Consider the following 21,521-nt stretch of genomic DNA (forward strand, 5'->3'; position numbering starts at 1 on the left):
ACCACACAGAAACAGATTGCTAGACCACACAGAAACAGATTGCTAGACCCCACAGAAACAGATTGCTAGACCACACAGAAACAGATTGCTAGACCACACAGAAACAGATTGCTAGACCACACAGAAACAGATTGCTAGACCACACAGAAACAGATTGCTAGACCACACAGAAACAGTTTGCTAGACCCCACAGAAACAGTTGCTGTACCACACAGAAACAGTTGCTGTACCACACAGAAACAGTTTGCTAGACCACACAGAAACAGTTTGCTGTACCACACAGAAACAGATTGCTGTACCACACAGAAACAGATTGCTAGACCACACAGAAACAGTTTGCTAGACCACACAGAAACAGTTGCTGTACCACACAGAAACAGTTTGCTGTACCACACAGAAACAGTTTGCTGTACCACACAGAAACAGTTTGCTGTACCACACAGAAACAGTTGCTGTACCACACAGAAACAGTTGCTGTACCACACAGAAACAGTTTGCTAGACCACACAGAAACAGTTTGCTGTACCACACAGAAACAGATTGCTGTACCACACAGAAACAGATTGCTAGACCACACAGAAACAGTTTGCTAGACCACACAGAAACAGTTGCTAGACCACACAGAAACAGTTTGCTGTACCACACAGAAACAGATTGCTGTACCACACAGAAACAGATTGCTAGACCACACAGAAACAGTTTGCTAGACCACACAGAAACAGTTGCTGTACCACACAGAAACAGTTTGCTGTACCACACAGAAACAGTTTGCTGTACCACACAGAAACAGTTTGCTAGACCACACAGAAACAGTTTGCTGTACCACACAGAAACAGTTGCTGTACCACACAGAAACAGTTTGCTAGACCACACAGAAACAGTTGCTGTACCACACAGAAACAGTTGCTGTACCACACAGAAACAGTTTGCTAGACCCCACAGAAACAGTTGCTGTACCACACAGAAACAGTTGCTGTACCACACAGAAACAGTTGCTGTACCACACAGAAACAGATTGCTAGACCCCACAGAAACAGATTGCTAGACCACACAGAAACAGATTGCTAGACCCCACAGAAACAGATTGCTAGACCACACAGAAACAGATTGCTAGACCACACAGAAACAGTTGCTGTACCACACAGAAACAGATTGCTAGACCACACAGAAACAGATTGCTAGACCCCACAGAAACAGATTGCTAGACCACACAGAAACAGATTGCTAGACCACACAGAAACAGATTGCTAGACCACACAGAAACAGATTGCTAGACCACACAGAAACAGATTGCTAGACCACACAGAAACAGTTTGCTAGACCCCACAGAAACAGTTGCTGTACCACACAGAAACAGTTGCTGTACCACACAGAAACAGTTTGCTAGACCACACAGAAACAGTTTGCTGTACCACACAGAAACAGATTGCTGTACCACACAGAAACAGATTGCTAGACCACACAGAAACAGTTTGCTAGACCACACAGAAACAGTTGCTGTACCACACAGAAACAGTTTGCTGTACCACACAGAAACAGTTTGCTGTACCACACAGAAACAGTTTGCTGTACCACACAGAAACAGTTGCTGTACCACACAGAAACAGTTGCTGTACCACACAGAAACAGTTTGCTAGACCACACAGAAACAGTTTGCTGTACCACACAGAAACAGATTGCTGTACCACACAGAAACAGATTGCTAGACCACACAGAAACAGTTTGCTAGACCACACAGAAACAGTTGCTAGACCACACAGAAACAGTTTGCTGTACCACACAGAAACAGATTGCTGTACCACACAGAAACAGATTGCTAGACCACACAGAAACAGTTTGCTAGACCACACAGAAACAGTTGCTGTACCACACAGAAACAGTTGCTGTACCACACAGAAACAGTTTGCTAGACCACACAGAAACAGTTGCTGTACCACACAGAAACAGTTGCTGTACCACACAGAAACAGTTTGCTAGACCACACAGAAACAGTTGCTGTACCACACAGAAACAGTTGCTGTACCACACAGAAACAGTTTGCTGTACCACACAGAAACAGATGCTGTACCACACAGAAACAGTTGCTGTACCACACAGAAACAGTTTGCTGTACCACACAGAAACAGATGCTGTACCACACAGAAACAGATTGCTGTACCACACAGAAACAGATTGCTAGACCACACAGAAACAGTTTGCTAGACCACACAGAAACAGTTGCTGTACCACACAGAAACAGTTGCTGTACCACACAGAAACAGTTTGCTAGACCACACAGAAACAGTTGCTGTACCACACAGAAACAGTTGCTGTACCACACAGAAACAGTTTGCTAGACCACACAGAAACAGTTGCTGTACCACACAGAAACAGTTGCTGTACCACACAGAAACAGTTTGCTGTACCACACAGAAACAGATGCTGTACCACACAGAAACAGTTGCTGTACCACACAGAAACAGTTGCTGTACCACACAGAAACAGTTTGCTAGACCACACAGAAACAGTTGCTGTACCACACAGAAACAGTTTGCTAGACCACACAGAAACAGTTGCTGTACCACACAGAAACAGTTGCTGTACCACACAGAAACAGTTTGCTAGACCCCACAGAAACAGTTGCTGTACCACACAGAAACAGTTGCTGTACCACACAGAAACAGTTGCTGTACCACACAGAAACAGATTGCTAGACCCCACAGAAACAGATTGCTAGACCACACAGAAACAGATTGCTAGACCCCACAGAAACAGATTGCTAGACCACACAGAAACAGATTGCTAGACCACACAGAAACAGTTGCTGTACCACACAGAAACAGATTGCTAGACCACACAGAAACAGATTGCTAGACCCCACAGAAACAGATTGCTAGACCACACAGAAACAGATTGCTAGACCACACAGAAACAGATTGCTAGACCACACAGAAACAGATTGCTAGACCACACAGAAACAGATTGCTAGACCACACAGAAACAGTTTGCTAGACCCCACAGAAACAGTTGCTGTACCACACAGAAACAGTTGCTGTACCACACAGAAACAGTTTGCTAGACCACACAGAAACAGTTTGCTGTACCACACAGAAACAGATTGCTGTACCACACAGAAACAGATTGCTAGACCACACAGAAACAGTTTGCTAGACCACACAGAAACAGTTGCTGTACCACACAGAAACAGTTTGCTGTACCACACAGAAACAGTTTGCTGTACCACACAGAAACAGTTTGCTGTACCACACAGAAACAGTTGCTGTACCACACAGAAACAGTTGCTGTACCACACAGAAACAGTTTGCTAGACCACACAGAAACAGTTTGCTGTACCACACAGAAACAGATTGCTGTACCACACAGAAACAGATTGCTAGACCACACAGAAACAGTTTGCTAGACCACACAGAAACAGTTGCTAGACCACACAGAAACAGTTTGCTGTACCACACAGAAACAGATTGCTGTACCACACAGAAACAGATTGCTAGACCACACAGAAACAGTTTGCTAGACCACACAGAAACAGTTTGCTGTACCACACAGAAACAGTTTGCTGTACCACACAGAAACAGTTTGCTAGACCACACAGAAACAGTTTGCTGTACCACACAGAAACAGTTGCTGTACCACACAGAAACAGTTTGCTAGACCACACAGAAACAGTTGCTGTACCACACAGAAACAGTTGCTGTACCACACAGAAACAGTTTGCTAGACCCCACAGAAACAGTTGCTGTACCACACAGAAACAGTTGCTGTACCACACAGAAACAGTTGCTGTACCACACAGAAACAGATTGCTAGACCCCACAGAAACAGATTGCTAGACCACACAGAAACAGATTGCTAGACCCCACAGAAACAGATTGCTAGACCACACAGAAACAGATTGCTAGACCACACAGAAACAGTTGCTGTACCACACAGAAACAGATTGCTAGACCACACAGAAACAGATTGCTAGACCCCACAGAAACAGATTGCTAGACCACACAGAAACAGATTGCTAGACCACACAGAAACAGATTGCTAGACCACACAGAAACAGATTGCTAGACCACACAGAAACAGATTGCTAGACCACACAGAAACAGTTTGCTAGACCCCACAGAAACAGTTGCTGTACCACACAGAAACAGTTGCTGTACCACACAGAAACAGTTTGCTAGACCACACAGAAACAGTTTGCTGTACCACACAGAAACAGATTGCTGTACCACACAGAAACAGATTGCTAGACCACACAGAAACAGTTTGCTAGACCACACAGAAACAGTTGCTGTACCACACAGAAACAGTTTGCTGTACCACACAGAAACAGTTTGCTGTACCACACAGAAACAGTTTGCTGTACCACACAGAAACAGTTGCTGTACCACACAGAAACAGTTGCTGTACCACACAGAAACAGTTTGCTAGACCACACAGAAACAGTTTGCTGTACCACACAGAAACAGATTGCTGTACCACACAGAAACAGATTGCTAGACCACACAGAAACAGTTTGCTAGACCACACAGAAACAGTTGCTAGACCACACAGAAACAGTTTGCTGTACCACACAGAAACAGATTGCTGTACCACACAGAAACAGATTGCTAGACCACACAGAAACAGTTTGCTAGACCACACAGAAACAGTTGCTGTACCACACAGAAACAGTTTGCTGTACCACACAGAAACAGTTTGCTGTACCACACAGAAACAGTTTGCTAGACCACACAGAAACAGTTTGCTGTACCACACAGAAACAGTTTGCTGTACCACACAGAAACAGTTTGCTGTACCACACAGAAACAGTTTGCTGTACCACACAGAAACAGTTTGCTGTACCACACAGAAACAGTTTGCTGTACCACACAGAAACAGTTTGCTGTACCACACAGAAACAGTTTGCTGTACCACACAGAAACAGTTTGCTGTACCACACAGAAACAGATGCTGTACCACACAGAAACAGTTTGCTGTACCACACAGAAACAGTTTGCTAGACCACACAGAAACAGTTTGCTAGACCACACAGAAACAGTTTGCTAGACCACACAGAAACAGTTTGCTGTACCACACAGAAACAGTTTGCTGTACCACACAGAAACAGATGCTGTACCACACAGAAACAGTTTGCTGTACCACACAGAAACAGTTTGCTGTACCACACAGAAACAGTTTGCTAGACCACACAGAAACAGTTTGCTAGACCACACAGAAACAGTTTGCTAGACCACACAGAAACAGTTGCTAGACCACACAGAAACAGTTTGCTGTACCACACAGAAACAGATTGCTGTACCACACAGAAACAGATTGCTAGACCACACAGAAACAGTTGCTGTACCACACAGAAACAGTTTGCTGTACCACACAGAAACAGTTTGCTGTACCACACAGAAACAGTTTGCTGTACCACACAGAAACAGTTTGCTGTACCACACAGAAACAGTTTGCTGTACCACACAGAAACAGTTTGCTGTACCACACAGAAACAGTTTGCTGTACCACACAGAAACAGTTGCTGTACCACACAGAAACAGTTTGCTGTACCACACAGAAACAGTTTGCTGTACCACACAGAAACAGATGCTGTACCACACAGAAACAGTTTGCTGTACCACACAGAAACAGTTTGCTGTACCACACAGAAACAGTTTGCTGTACCACACAGAAACAGTTTGCTGTACCACACAGAAACAGTTTGCTAGACCACACAGAAACAGTTTGCTGTACCACACAGAAACAGTTTGCTGTACCACACAGAAACAGATGCTGTACCACACAGAAACAGTTTGCTGTACCACACAGAAACAGTTTGCTGTACCACACAGAAACAGTTGCTGTACCACACAGAAACAGTTTGCTGTACCACACAGAAACAGTTTGCTGTACCACACAGAAACAGTTTGCTGTACCACACAGAAACAGTTTGCTGTACCACACAGAAACAGTTTGCTGTACCACACAGAAACAGATGCTGTACCACACAGAAACAGTTTGCTGTACCACACAGAAACAGTTTGCTGTACCACACAGAAACAGATGCTGTACCACACAGAAACAGTTTGCTGTACCACACAGAAACAGTTTGCTGTACCACACAGAAACAGTTTGCTGTACCACACAGAAACAGTTTGCTGTACCACACAGAAACAGATGCTGTACCACACAGAAACAGTTTGCTGTACCACACAGAAACAGTTTGCTGTACCACACAGAAACAGATGCTGTACCACACAGAAACAGTTTGCTGTACCACACAGAAACAGTTGCTGTACCACACAGAAACAGTTTGCTAGACCACACAGAAACAGTTTGCTGTACCACACAGAAACAGATGCTGTACCACACAGAAACAGTTTGCTGTACCACACAGAAACAGTTTGCTGTACCACACAGAAACAGATGCTGTACCACACAGAAACAGTTTGCTGTACCACACAGAAACAGTTTGCTGTACCACACAGAAACAGTTTGCTGTACCACACAGAAACAGTTTGCTGTACCACACAGAAACAGTTTGCTGTACCACACAGAAACAGTTTGCTAGACCACACAGAAACAGTTTGCTGTACCACACAGAAACAGATGCTGTACCACACAGAAACAGTTTGCTGTACCACACAGAAACAGTTTGCTGTACCACACAGAAACAGATGCTGTACCACACAGAAACAGTTTGCTGTACCACACAGAAACAGTTTGCTGTACCACACAGAAACAGTTTGCTGTACCACACAGAAACAGTTGCTGTACCACACAGAAACAGTTTGCTGTACCACACAGAAACAGTTTGCTAGACCACACAGAAACAGTTGCTGTACCACACAGAAACAGTTTGCTAGACCACACAGAAACAGTTTGCTAGACCACACAGAAACAGTTTGCTGTACCACACAGAAACAGTTTGCTGTACCACACAGAAACAGTTTGCTGTACCACACAGAAACAGTTTGCTGTACCACACAGAAACAGATGCTGTACCACACAGAAACAGTTTGCTGTACCACACAGAAACAGTTTGCTGTACCACACAGAAACAGTTTGCTGTACCACACAGAAACAGTTGCTGTACCACACAGAAACAGTTTGCTGTACCACACAGAAACAGATGCTGTACTAAAACATTTGTTTTTTTTACACCAGATTTAAACGGCTGAAAAAAACATGTTTTTGGTTACTGAAAGGATATGTCACAGACGGTACAATGACTCTCTACGTTGTACCATCATAAACTGAAATTAGGCAAACTATTAGAATTTTAACAACCAGGATCTGCGATTTCTGCATATTGCACCTATATTAATGTACATTTACACATTTAGTCACAATCTTACACACATAACATTCCTCTCTGTAGTCCCCGCTAGGTGTTGTACGGCTGAGCGATAAGCCCAATGTTCACAAAGGAGCCATCAAGCTGCTGAGGCCGCGAATGACCTAGTGGCTAAAACCTGGACTGGATTCACTCCTACTAATACAACTCCAGAGGGTCAAGTGAGGCTAAAAATGCTAAATGTATCCCCCTGGATTGGATGTACCATTGTACGCGGCCATTAAGAAATATGACATGGTATTAGCCATGCAGACTCATATATTTGGAGTGACCACTGACGAGGACTAGGTTGGAGTTAAACGATTTGATATGTGGTATTTTTTTTCTCCAGTTAATTAGGAATTTGAATTGAATGAATGAAAGGGATGTTAGGTATTTTTTTTATTCCAAATATAATGCCCAATGACTGAAAACTGTCAGGGACTGAAATTGCATTAACTGTGCCATCACGTTACACATTAAAGAATAAACTTTAACACTGGTTACCATGACCAGTTGCAATTGATATCTCCTTCCAAGAATAGGGTTAATCGCAGTAGCTATTCATAATGAGGAGGGATGGGGTAAGGTGAGGTAAGAGGGGTGTGCGAGAATATTCCACCCCAAGTTTACTGATCCGTGCCTTGTTTTCCTGCCCCCTCCCTCTCCTGCCGGTTGAATACACTCTCTCACTCTGACCAGGCTGTCTCTTCAGGCTAATGTTGCTCTCATTACCAACAAAGCATGGGTAGTCAGTAGCATGCCAACAGCAGAGCAGGGCAACACCAAGAGACTCACTAACTCTTCTAACTCCAGAATACCTAGACGGGTGCTATTAAAGTGAAAACATTTTATAATTTTTTTGCTTCTTTAACTCCCAGGTCATTTGTTTCACCATGGAATTTGGGGAAATTAGTTTGAATCTGAAAACAGTGCTGCTGACCATGATGATGTTCAAATGGGGTAAGTCTCTCATTGCAAGTGATCGACATGACGCTACGGGACGGGGTGTAAATGTATCATAGTGCAAAAATGACATCCTGTAGCGCTTTCTTTAGTGGCAATATGCACTTCAAACAATGACAAAGAAGTCTGAGGAATGAGACTGAAGAAATGTAACCACTCACAAATTCCTAGACTAAACTGGATTCAGGGACTGAACATCCATGATGTAAAAATGATAGTCTCAACCATGTTTTGAGGCTATACAGTGTTTGTTTACATTTACATTGTTTACAAGCATTGGAGTAAAACAAGCTGATATTTTGGGTTCTAAAGAGGTACCACCGTTGAACTAAGCTCATGAAGCATTTATAAGTTCTATTCTTTAAGAATCAATGCTTCTATATTATTCATTTAAAAGTACTTAAATGGAGATAGCAATCACAGATTGCCTCTAAGTTGGAGAAGATGTTGAATGTGAAGGGAAGGTATGGCAGGGGTGTAAGCCCTTACAGAGGAACAAGTGCGCCACTTGCCAGTTGTTGTGGGCGGCTTGTAATCTCCTTTCCTGAAAGCAACAGGTTGTGTGGAAAGATTATTGAAGGAAGCGAGTAAATATCTTAATGCCCCACAACACATTTCTGAAGTTATTTCAAACAGAAGCACCAACAGAAAAAGCTAACTAATTATTTTCTAAATGGCAAAGTAATTAAATATATTTTTCTCATATGTTTTGACATATGCAGTTGCTTTCCTATTCTACTTTAAATTAATTTCTTCCCGAATATGAATGATATTCTACATCACAAGAAACACAAAATTATATTTCCGACAGTTTCCAAACATTGTCCGTGTTTGAGAGCATCAAAACAAAATTGTGGCTGAGTAGTTATTTAAGATGCAATGTGATTTGTCTTTAAACTTGTCGCTTGAGTTTTGTGTTCCCCTGTTGTCGCAAATCCACCGTGCCTTTGGTTTTTGACTCTCTTTGGCATTGGTTTGCATGGAACCCTAGTGCTAACTCTTCAAAATAATTGTTCTAAAGAATTACCCTTTTTTCCCTTGGTTTCAACTGATGCTAGTACCTCCAACTCTTTACAACAAGTGGCCTGAAGAATTCCCCCTCGTCTCCCTGTTTTGAGAGACGCTGCTCGATGGTACAGGGGCAGGGTCTATTCATTACGACGATTCTGTTCCAAAATGTTTCTTAAATGGAATGAAACGGGGAGGGATCTACCTGCATTTGTCCAATAGACACTCTAATTTTAGTTGCAAAACATTTGATTTTGCAACTGCTTAGACTTATGATTTCCCCCCAGGAGTGGTTCTCAGGGTGGGGCTTGGCTACTTTATGCTAATTTTGCCCCACACACCCCCAACTGAAAAGGGAATCTGAAACAGAAAGAGCGGGGGTGGGTAGGCGACTACGCGTTCATTGTTGCTCATAACCATGACAACGGGCCCTCAGACTAATTTCCAGGGTATTATCGGAGGGCCTCAAAAAAATATTAGAATTTGAGGATAATCACTTTGAGCAACATTGTTTGCTTTGATGATATGGGACCCAGTTGAATGAATATCTTATCTGGGGCTCATTAAAATCAGGCGCTTGATGAAAACGTTGTATTATTGACACAAAGCTCAAGATATTAGCGATTAGAGTGAAGACTTTCCATGAAATCAAGGTGTATCATTGAAACAAATGCTGAAATGCACTGCAAAGTTCATTGAGGAAAATAAGTTTAATTCAGGAAAACTGAAACCTGCACGGGAGTTTAGTCCACTGTTTCACAGTTCACCAGTTTATAATTCAGAAACGAAGGCAGGGTCAATGTCAAATCATGCATGCAGAGATAGGCTAACCAAGAGTGAGCTCACTGATAAAAAATTCCATTGAGAGGCGAGCAAATTAATGGCCACAATATGAGGTCGCAAACCATCTCAAGAAAAGCCCAAAATCATGCGTTTGAATGAATCTCTGAATGAATTGCCAAAGTATTGTAGTTAGTGCTTAACGTGTTGCTACATAGTGTGCTAACTCTTGTTATTCGGAGAGACTGAGAGGGATTATCAGTGTTGGAGTGTCTGGTAGACTGCGAAGGGTTAAGTTATGTGTTGTACGATTTCCTCTTAAAACCTGAATGTAGTTCTCCCAAAGAGTGTGGGACCCCCTTGTGTTTCGCTTGCGAATTAGCCAAGGCCACGTGTCCACAGGCTGATTACTATCTCTCCGTGCCCCAGAGGTTCCTCCTCAGATAGGTTTGTTTCATGGGGAACAGGGAACCAGGGAAAGGGGCAAGGTGTAACAAAACAAACAACCTCACATCTCAAAATCCGTCTTCACGTAAACAGTATCAAGGGGGGTTGTTTTTTTTGGAGGGTGGAAGGAGATATTTCTAATTCCCAGTTCCAGACAAAGAGGGCAGTGGTCAGAAATCACCTCACAGGCCCTTTAAAATCATTCAACCATGCTGATCCCTAGCTCCTCCCCCAAATGGACCCCTAGCTCCTCCCCCACACGGACCTCTAGCTCGTGACAACATAGACAGAGTCAGCGAGAGAGAGAATGGGCTGAATTCAATCCGCATCGCAGAAGATCCATGTTATAGCTCGTTTGAAATTTAAAGGCAAATTGAAATGTTCTGGCATTTGCAGAGACCACATTCACAGTAAACACTGCATATGTCGGCTCAATCGGAAATTATCTTTACATTTTGACACAGATCTTCTGTGGTACTTCCGCGATACGGATTGAATCCAGCGCAAAGAGAGAGAGCGAGAGGGAGAGAGAGATAGGGAGGGGGAGACAGAGGGAGGGAGGGAGGGAGAGGGAGAGAGAGGGAGATAGAAATAGGGAGGGGGAGATGGAGACGGAGACGGAGGGAGAGGGAGGGAGAGAGAGGGAGAGGGAGAGAGAGAGAGAGAGAGAGAGAGGGGGGGAGAGAGGGAGCGAGAGGGGGAGAGAGAGAGCGAGAGAGGGAGAGGGGGAGAGAGAGAGAGGGGGAGAGAGAGAGAGGGGGAGAGGGAGAGAGAGCGATTGTTATTTATTATGATTTTTTTTATTTAACTTTTATTTAACTAGGCAAGTCAGTTAAGAACAAATTCTTCTTTACAATGACTGCCTACCAAAAGGTAAAAAACCTCCTGCGGGGACTGGGGCTGAAATTAAATTAAAAAAATGTTAAAAAATAAAACATAAATATAGGACAAAACACACATCATGACAAGAGAGACAACACTACATAAAGAGAGACCTAAGACACAACATAGCAAGTCAGCAACACATGACAACAGAGAGGGGGGGAGAGAGGGGGGAGAGATAGGGAGGGAGAGAGGGAGAGAGAGGGGGGAGAGATAGGGAGGGAGAGAGGGAGAGAGAGGGGGGAGAGATAGGGAGGGATAGAGGGAGAGAGAGGGGGGAGAGATAGGGAGGGAGAGAGGGAGAGAGAGGGGGGAGAGATAGAGAGGGAGAGAGAGGGGGGAGAGATAGGGAGGGAGAGAGGGAGAGAGAGGGGGGAGAGATAGGGAGGGAGAGAGGGAGAGAGAGGGGGAAGGGTTCTGTCAGATGTCAGCGACAGCCTGTCTTTCTTTCCCCCTCTCAACCTCCCTGGGCCAGGTTCAGATCCATGGTAGAGCTGGCTGCTGTTCTGGACACTGTTGACTTTCTCCACTGTCTGTTTGAACTGTTTGAAGTGAGGAGACCCACTGGACAAAAGATGGTTGAATCAATGTGGTTTCTACGTCATTTAAACAAAATAATTATATGTCATGCCATTGAATCAACGTGGAAAACTGATTGGATTCCCCAACTTAAGGGAATTTCATTTTTTTCACAGAACTTGTAAACTAAATTCATTGTAATGGTGAAATTGTTTGTTGATTTCACATTGAATTCACGCTAGTTGACAACTCAACCAAATGAAAATAAAAAATAGACGTTGAACTGACATCTGTGCCCAGTGGGTAGAGAGTTGGGAGAAATGGACAGGAGAAGAGAGTAGAGTAGGGAAGAGGAGAGAGTAGAGCAGAGAAGAGGAGAGAGTGGAGGAGAGAAGAGGAGAGAGTAGAGCAGATAAGAGGAGAGAGTGGAGGAGAGAAGAGGAGAGAGTAGAGGAGGGAAGAGGAGGGAAGAGGAGAGAGTAGATGAGAGAGTAGAGGAGAGGGAAGAAGAGAGTGTAGAGTAGAGGAGAGAGTAGAGTAGGGAAGAGGAGAGAGTAGAGTAGGGAAGAGGAGAGGAGAGAGTAGAGGAGGGAAGAGGAGAGAGTAGAGGAGAGGGAAGAGGAGAGGAGAGAGTAGATGAGAGAGGAGAGGAGAGAGTAGATGAGAGGCAAGAGGAGAGTAGAGGAGGGAAGAGGAGAGGAGGGAAGAGGAGAGAGTAGAGGAGAGGGAAGAGAAGAGAGTAGAGGAGAGAAGAGGAGAGAGTAGATGAGAGGGAAGAGGAGAGGAGAGAGTAGATGAGAGGGAAGAGGAGAGTAGAGGAGGGAAGAGGAGAGGAGGGAAGAGGAGAGAGTAGAGTAGGGAAGAGGAGAGGAGAGAGTAGAGGAGGGAAGAGGAGAGAGTAGAGGAGGGAAGAGGAGAGAGTAGAGGAGGGTAGAGGAGAGGGAAGAGAAGAGAGGAGAGGGAAGAGAAGAGAGTAGAGGAGAGGGAAGAGGAGAGAGTAGAGGAGAGTAGAGGAGAGGGAAGAGAAGAGAGTAGAGGAGGGAAGAGGAGAGTAAAGAGGAGAGGGAAGAGAAGAGAGTAGAGGAGGGAAGAGGAGAGAGTAGAGGAGAGTAGAGGAGAGAGTAAAGAGGAGGGAAGAGGAGAGTAAAGAGGAGAGGGAAGAGGAGAGAGTAGAGGAGAGGGAAGAGGAGAGTAAAGAGGAGAGGGAAGAGGAGAGAGTAGAGGAGAGAAGAGGAGAGAGTAGAGGAGAGAAGGGGAGAGAGTAGAGGAGGGAAGAGGAGAGAGTAGAGGAGGGTAGAGGAGAGAGAAGGGGAGAGAGTAGAGGAGAGAAGAGGAGAGAGTAGAGGAGAGAAGGGGAGAGAGTAGAGGAGAGAAGAGGAGAAAGTAGAGGAGGGAAGAGGAGAGAGTAGAGGAGAGAAGAGGAGAGAGTAGAGGAGAGAAGAGGAGAGAGTAGAGGAGAGGGAAGAGGAGAAAGTAGAGGAGGGAAGAGGAGAGAGTAGAGGAGAGGGAAGAGGAGAGAGTAGAGGAGAAGGAAGAGGAGAGAGTAGAAGAGAGAGTAGAGGAGAGGAGAGAGTAGAGGAGGGAAGAGGAGAGAGTAAAGGGGAGGGAAGAGGAGAGAGTAGAGGAGGGAAGAGGAGAGAGTAAAGGGGAGAGAAGAGGAGAGAGTAGAGGAGAGAAGAGGAGAGAGTAGAGGAGGGAAGAGGAGAGAGTAGAGGAGAGAATAGGAGAGAGGGAAGAGGAGAGAGTAGAGGAGAGGAGAGAGTAGAGGAGAGAAGAGGAGAGAGTAGAGGAGGGAAGAGGAGAGAGTAGAGGAGGGAAGAGGAGAGAGTAGAGGAGAGAAGAGGAGAGAGTAGAGGAGAGAAGAGGAGAGAGTAGAGGAGGGAAGAGGAGAGAGTAAACGAGGGTAGAGGAGAGAGTAAAGAGGAGGGAAGAGAAGAGAGTAGAGGAGGGAAAAGGAGAGAGTAGAGGAGAGAAGGGGAGAGTAAAGAGGAGAGGGAAGAGGAGAGAGTAGAGGAGAGGGAAGAGGAGAGAGTAGAGGAGGGAAGAGGAGAGAGTAGAGGAGGGAAGAGGAGAGAGTAGAGGAGGGAAGAGGAGAGAGTAGAGGAGGGTAGAGGAGAGAGAAGGGGAGAGAGTAGAGGAGAGAGTAGAGGAGAGAAGAGGAGAGAGTAGAGGAGAGAAGGGGAGAGAGTAGAGGAGAGAAGAGGAGAGAGTAGAGGAGGGAAGAGGAGAGAGTAGAGGAGAGAAGAGGAGAGAGTAGAGGAGAGGAGAGGAGAGAGTAGAGGAGAGGGAAGAGGAGAGAGTAGAGGAGAGGGAAGAGGAGAGAGTAGAGGAGAGGGAAGAGGAGAGAGTAGAGGAGAGGGAAGAGGAGAGAGTAGAGGAGAGGGAAGAGGAGAGAGTAGAGGAGAGGGAAGAGGAGAGAGTAGAGGAGAGAGTAGAGGAGAGGAGAGAGTAGAGGAGGGAAGAGGAGAGAGTAGAGGAGGGAAGAGGAGAGAGTAAAGAGGAGGGTAGAGGAGAGAGAAGGGGAGAGAGTAGAGGAGAGAAGAGGAGAGAGTAGAGGAGGGAAGAGGAGAGAGTAGAGGAGAGAAGAGGAGAGAGTAGAGGGGAGAATAGGAGAGAGGGAAGAGGTGAGAGTAGAGGAGAGGGAAGAGAAGAGAGTAAAGAGGAGAGGGAAGAGAGTAGAGGAGAGGAGAGAGTAGAGGAGAGAAGAGGAGAGAGTAGAGGAGAGAGTAGAGGAGAGAAGAGGAGAGAGTAGAGGAGAGAAGAGGAGAGAGTAGAGGAGAGAAGAGGAGAGAAGAGGAGAGAGTAGAGGAGGGAAGAGGAGAGAGTAGACGAGGGTAGAGGAGAGAGTAAAGAGGAGGGAAGAGAAGAGAGTAGAGGAGGGAAGAGGAGAGTAAAGAGGAGAGGGAAGAGGAGAGAGTAGGGGAGAGGGAAGAGGAGGGAAGAGGAGAGAGTAGAGGAGGGTAGAGGAGAGAGAAGGGTGGAGAGTAGAGGAGAGAGTAGAGGAGGGAAGAGGAGAGAGTAAAGAGGAGGGAAGAGGAGAGAAGAGGAGAGAGTAGAGGAGGGAAGAGGAGAGAGTAGACGAGGGTAGAGGAGAGAGTAAAGAGGAGGGAAGAGAAGAGAGTAGAGGAGGGAAGAGGAGAGTAAAGAGGAGAGGGAAGAGGAGAGAGTAGGGGAGAGGGAAGAGGAGGGAAGAGGAGAGAGTAGAGGAGGGTAGAGGAGAGAGAAGGGTGGAGAGTAGAGGAGAGAGTAGAGAAGGGAAGAGGAGAGAGTAAAGGGGAGAGAAGAGGAGAGAGTAGGGGAGAGGGAAGAGGAGGGAAGAGGAGAGAGTAGAGGAGGGAAGAGGAGAGAGAAGGGTGGAGAGTAGAGGAGAGAGTAGAGGAGGGAAGAGGAGAGAGTAAAGGGGAGAGAAGAGGAGAGAGTAGAGGAGAGAAGAGGAGAGAGTAGAGGAGGGAAGAGGAGAGAGTAGAGGAGAGGGAAGAGGAGAGGGAAGAGGAGAGAGTAGAAGAGAGGGAAGAGGCGAGAGTAGAGGAGAGTAAAGAGGAGAGGGAAGAGAAGAGAGTAAAGAGGAGAGGGAAGAGGAGAGAGTAGAGGAGAGAAGAGGAGAGAGTAGAGAGAGTAGAGGAGAGAGTAGAGGAGAGAGTAGTGGAGAGGGAAGAGGAGAGAGTAGAGGAGAGGGAAGAGGAGAAAGTAGAGGAGAGGGAAGAGGAGAGAGTAGAGGAGAGGGAAGAGGAGAGAGTAGAGGAGAGGGGAGAGAGTAGAGGAGAGGGAAGAGGAGAGAGTAGAGGAGAGAGTAGAGGAGGGAAGAGGAGAGAGTAGAGGAGGGAAGAGGAGAGAGTAAAGAGGAGGGAAAAGGAGTAGAGTAGAGGAGGGAAGAGGAGAGAGTAAAGGGGAGAGAAGAGGAGAGAGTAGAGGAGAGAAGATGAGAGAGTAGAGGAGAGACGAGGAGAGAGTAGAGGAGGGAAGAGGAGAGAGTAGAGGAGAGGGAAGAGGAGAGGGAAGAGGAGAGAGTAGAAGAGAGGGAAGAGGCGAGAGTAGAGGAGAGTAAAGAGGAGAGGGAAGAGAAGAGAGTAAAGAGGAGAGGGAAGAGGAGAGAGTAGAGGAGAGGAGAGAGTAGAGGAGAGAAGAGGAGAGAGTAGAGGAGGGAAGAGGAGAGAGTAGAGAAGAGGAGAGAGTAGAGGAGAGAAGAGGAGAGAGTAGAGGAGGGAAGAGAAGAGAGTAGAGGAGGGTAGAGAAGAGGGAAGAGGAGAGAGTAAAGAGGAGGGAAGAGAAGAGAGTAGAGGAGGGAAGAGGAGAGTAAAGAGGAGAGGGAAGAGGAGAGAGTAGAGGAGAGGGAAGAGGAGGGAAGAGGATAGAGTAGAGGAGGGAAGAGGAGAGAGTAGAGGAGGGTAGAGGAGAGAGAAGGGGAGAGAGTAGAGGAGAGAGAAGGGGAGAGAGTAGAGGAGAGAAGAGGAGAGAGTAGACGAGGGAAGAGGAGAGAGTAGAGGAGAGAGTAGAGGAGAGAGTAGAGGAGAGAGTAGAGGAGAGGGAAGAGGAGAAAGTAGAGGAGAGGGAAGAGGAGAGAGTAAAGAGGAGGGAAGAGGAGAGAGTAGAGGAGGGAAGAGGAGAGAGTAAAGGGAAGAGAAGAGGAGAGAGTAGAGGAGAGAAGAGGAGAGAGTAGAGGAGGGAAGAGGAGAGAGTAGAGGAGAGAAGAGGAGAGAGTAGAGGAGAGAATAGGAGAGAGGGAAGAGGCGAGAGTAGAGGAGAGGGAAGAGAAGAGGGTAAAGAGGAGAGGGAAGAGGAGAGAGTAGAGGAGAGGAGAGAGTAGAGGAGAGAAGAGGAGAGAGTAGAGGAGGGAAGAGGAGAGAGTAGAGGAGGGAAGAGGAGAGAGTAGAGGAGAGAAGAGGAGAGAGTAGAGGAGAGAAGAGGAGAGAGTAGAGGAGAGAAGAGGAGAGAGTAGAGGAGGGAAGAGGAGAGAGTAGACGAGGGTAGAGGAGAGAGTAAAGAGGAGGGAAGAGAAGAGAGTAGAGGAGGGAAGAGGAGAGTAAAGAGGAGAGGGAAGAGGAGAGAGTAGGGGAGAGGGAAGAGGAGGGAAGAGGAGAGAGTAGAGGAGGGAAGAGGAGAGAGTAGAGGAGGGTACAGGAGAGAGAAGGGTGGAGAGTAGAGGAGAGTAGAGGAGAGAAGAGGAGAGAGTAGAGGAGAGAGTAGAGGAGAGAGTAGAGGAGAGGGAAGAGGAGAAAGTAGAGGAGAGGGAAGAGGAGAGAGTAAAGAGGAGGGAAGAGGAGAGAGTAAAGGGGAGAGAAGAGGAGAGAGTAGAGGAGAGAAGAGGAGAGAGTAGAGGAGGGAAGAGGAGAGAGTAGAGGAGAGTAAAGAGGAGAGGGAAGAGAAGAGAGTAAAGAGGAGAGGGAAGAGGAGAGAGTAGAGGAGAGGAGAGAGTAGAGAGAGTAGAGGAGGGAAGAGGAGAGAGTAGAGGAGAGAAGAGGAGAGAGTAGAGGAGAGAAGAGGAGAGAGTAGAGGAGGGAAGAGAAGAGAGTAGAGGAGGGTAGAGGAGAGGGAAGAGGAGAGAGTAAAGAGGAGGGAAGAGAAGAGAGTAGAGGAGGGAAGAGGAGAGTAAAGAGGAGAGGGAAGAGGAGGGAAGAGGATAGAGTAGAGGAGGGAAGAGGAGAGAGTAGAGGAGGGTAGAGGAGAGAGAAGGGGAGAGAGTAGAGGAGAGAGAAGGGGAGAGAGTAGAGGAGAGAAGAGGAGAGAGTAGAGGAGAGAAGGGGAGAGTAGAGGAGAGAAGAGGAGAGAGTAGAGGAGGGAAGAGGAGAGAGTAGAGGACAGAGTAGAGGAGAGAAGAGGAGAGAGAAGAGGAGAGAGTGGAGGAGAGAGTAGAGGAGAGAGTAGAGGAGAGGGAAGAGGAGAAAGTAGAGGAGAGGGAAGAGGAGAGAGTAAAGAGGAGGGAAGAGGAGAGAGTAGAGGAGGGGAGAGGAGAGAGTAGAGGAGGGAAGAGGAGAGAGTAGATGAGGGGAGAGGAGAAAGTAGAGGAGAGAGTAGAGGAGGGAAGAGGAGAGAGTAGAGGAGGGAAGAGGAGAGGAGAGAGTAGAGGAGGGAAGAGGAGAGAGTAGAGGAGGGAAGAGGAGAGAGTAGATGAGAGGGAAGAGGAGAGAGTAGAGGAGGGAAGAGGAGAGAGTAAGGATTGTGGCAAATTAAACAGCACATTTCTCAGACTCAGCAACTAACTCTGGGTTTTATTCATTAGAGCATATAATAGAAAACGTTTCAAATTTTTTTGCAATTGAAAACAAAATATCTTATTTTTACATGGATGGGTCCAAATAGTGCCTCACTGTTTCAGTTATTTTCTTCTGTTTTCTGCCAAATGAACACAACCCTGGTCTGGACTGTCTGGTCGGCCTTGACTGACAGCTGAGCCTGGATCATCACCACACACTCTGCTGACCCCCAAGTCCTGTCCCCAAGTCCAGAGTGACTAGCACCCCATGCCCATGGCCAGGTTCCACAGACATAAAATTCATAGCTACGTTAGATAGGCACCAGAGAAGAGGGAAGGTGGTGACATCACAAGAGTGGACTGTCTTAGCTATGACTTGCCCTCTTTTAGAGGTTGGAATGAGAGAGAAGGGGCTGTGTGGGATATCGAGTGTGTGTTTGGTAAGGGGATTTGAATGACGAGGTGCTGTGTGTGTGTGTGTGTGTGTGTGTGTGTGTGTGTGTGTGTGTGTGTGTGTGTGTGTGTGTGTGTGTGTGTGTGTGTGTGTGTGTGTGTGTATGCATGCGGTAGGGGGTTTTGGGCAAAAAAGCTGGAATGGGGTGGGAAAAATGTGTGTGTGTGTGTGTGTGAGAGGGAGATGGAGGGTGGTGTTGAGCAGAGAGGTTAGGACCCTGCAGTCCATCAGAGCTGCTGAGTGGAGAGTGGAGACAGGTGTGGGAGACGGCTGTCAAGTCTGGCCGCCCCCAGAGGAGCCTCCCTTTGAGTGTGTGTGTGCAGTATCAGGTGCAGGTAAACATGAGTCTGTACCAGTAATCTAGAGTGAGGCAGAACCAGTCATCTATAGTGAGTCAGGACCAGTCATTTACAGTGAGTCAGGACCATTCATTTATAGTAAGTTCGGACCAGTCATCTACAGTGAGTCAGGACCAGTCATCTATAGTGAGTCAGGACCAGTTATCTATAGTGAGTCAGGACCAGTCATCTATAGTGAGGCAGAACCAGTCATCTATAGTGAGTCAGGACCAGTCATCTATAGTGAGTCAGGACAAGTCATCTATAGTGAGTCAGGACCAGTCATCTATAGTGAGTCAGGACAAGTCATCTATAGTGAGTCAGGACCAGTCATCTATAGTGAGGCAGGACCAGTCATCTATAGTGAGGCAGGACCAGTCATCTATAGTGAGGCAGGACCAGTCATCTATAGTGAGGCAGAACCAGTCATCTATAGTGAGTCAGGACAAGTCATCTACAGTGAGTCAGGACCAGTCATCTATAGTGAGTCAGGACCAGTCATCTATAGTGAGTCAGGACCAGTCATCTATAGTGAGTCAGGACCAGTCATATACAATGAGTCAGAACCAGTCATCTATAGTGCGGCAGAACCAGTCATTTATAGTGAGTCAGAATGTGAGTCAGGACCAGTCATCTATAGTAAGTCAGGACCAGTCATCTACAGTGAGTCAGTACCAATTGTCTATAGTGAGTCAGGACCAGTCATTTATAGAGTCAGGACCAGTCATCTATAGTGAGTCTGTACCAGTCATCTAAAGCAGGGCTGCCCAACCCTCTTCCTGGAGATTGACGGTCCTGTGGGTTTTCAGTCCAACCCTAATTTAACACACCTGATTCTACTAATTAGCTGCTCAACAAGACCTTAACTAACTGAATCAGATATGCTAAATTAGGGTTGGACTGAAAACCTACAGGACAGTAGATCTCCAGGAAGAGGTTTGGGCAGCCCTGATCCATAGTGAGTCAGAACCAGTCATCTATAATGAGTCAGAACCAGTCATCTATAGTGAGTTAGGACCCGTCGTCTATAGTGAGTCAGGGCCAGTCATCTATAGTGAGTCAGGGCCAGTCATCTATAATGAGTCAAGACCAGTCATTTATAGTGAGTCAGGACCAGTCATTTATAGAGTCAGGACCAGTCATCTATAGTGAGTCAGAACCAGTCATTTATAGTGTCAGGACCAGTTATCTATAGTGAGTCAGGACCAGCCATCTATAGTAAGTCAGTACCAGCCATATATAGTGAGTCTGGACCTGTCATCTATAGTGAGTCAGTACCAGCCATCTATAGTGAGTCAGTACCAGCCATCTATAGTGAGTCAGGACCAGTCATTTATAGTGAGTCAGTACCAGCCATCTATAGTAAGTCAGTATCAGTCATCTATAGTGAGTCAGTACCAGCCATCTATAGTGAGTCAGTACCAGCCATCTATAGTGAGTCACCAGTCATCTATAGTGAGTCAGGACCAGTCATCTATAGTGAGTCAGGACCAGTCATCTACAGTGAATCAGAACCAGTCATCTACAGTGAGTCAGGACCAGTCATTTATAGTAAGTTCGGACCAGTCATCTATAGTGAGTCAGGGCCAGTCATCTATAATGAGTCAAGACCAGTCATTTATAGTGAGTCAGGACCAGTCATTTATAGAGTCAGGACCAGTCATCTATAGTGAGTCAGAACCAGTCATTTATAGTGAGTCAGAACCAGTCATCTATAATGAGTCAGAACCAGTCATCTATAGTGAGTTAGGACCAGTCATCTATAGTGAGTCAGGACCAGTCATCTATAGTGAGTCAGAACCAGTCATCTATAATGAGTCAGAACCAGTCATCTATAGTGAGTTAGGACCCGTCGTCTATAGTGAGTCAGGGCCAGTTATCTATAGTGAGTCAGGGCCAGTCATCTATAGTGAGTCAGGGCCAGTCATCTATAGTGAGTCAGTACCAGTCGTCTATAATGAGTCAGAACCAGTCGTCTATAGTGAGTCAGGACCAGCCATCTATAGTAAGTCAGGGCCAGTCATCTATAATGAGTCAAGACCAGTCATTTATAGTGAGGCAGGACCAGTCATTTATAGAGTCAGGACCAGTTATCTATAGTGAGTCAGGACCAGTCATCTATAGTGAGTCAGGACCAGTCATCTATAGTAAGTCAGGACCAGTCATCTATAGTGAGTCAGTACCAGCCATCTATAGTGAGTCAGGACCAGTCATTTATAGTGAGTCAGTACCAGCCATCTATAGTAAGTCAGTACCAGCCATCTATAGTGAGTCAGGACCAGTCATCTATAGTAAGTCAGGACCAGTCATCTATAGTGAGTCAGGACCAGCCATCTATAGTAAGTCAGTACCAGCCATCTATAGTGAGTCAGTACCAGCCATCTATAGTGAGTCAGGACCAGCCATCTATAGTGAGTCAGGACCAGTCATCTACAGTGAATCAGAACCAGTCATCTATAGTGAGTCAGGACCAGTCATCTACAGTGAGTCTGGACCAGTCATCTACAGTGAATCAGAACCAGTCATCTACAGTGAGTCAGGACCAGTCATTTATAGTAAGTTCGGACCAGTCATCTATAGTGAGTCAGGGCCAGTCATCTATAATGAGTCAAGACCAGTCATTTATAG

General features: G+C 46.1%; 1 protein-coding gene across 1 annotated transcript in view; it reads left to right on the forward strand.

Annotated features, from left to right (window-relative positions):
- Positions 1–7,931: 7,931 nt before the first annotated feature.
- The window catches only part of crb2a (crumbs cell polarity complex component 2a), a 35,186-nt gene continuing 21,596 nt past the window's right edge, over positions 7,932–21,521 (forward strand). Inside the window, exon 1 of the mRNA XM_055875328.1 lies at positions 7,932–8,272. Within this exon, the coding sequence (XP_055731303.1) occupies positions 8,206–8,272 (67 nt within the window). The 5' untranslated portion in view covers positions 7,932–8,205. The remainder of the gene's footprint in view (positions 8,273–21,521) is intronic.

This window comes from Salvelinus fontinalis, chromosome 21 (assembly GCF_029448725.1).
Source record: "Salvelinus fontinalis isolate EN_2023a chromosome 21, ASM2944872v1, whole genome shotgun sequence".
Taxonomy (NCBI): domain Eukaryota; kingdom Metazoa; phylum Chordata; class Actinopteri; order Salmoniformes; family Salmonidae; genus Salvelinus; species Salvelinus fontinalis.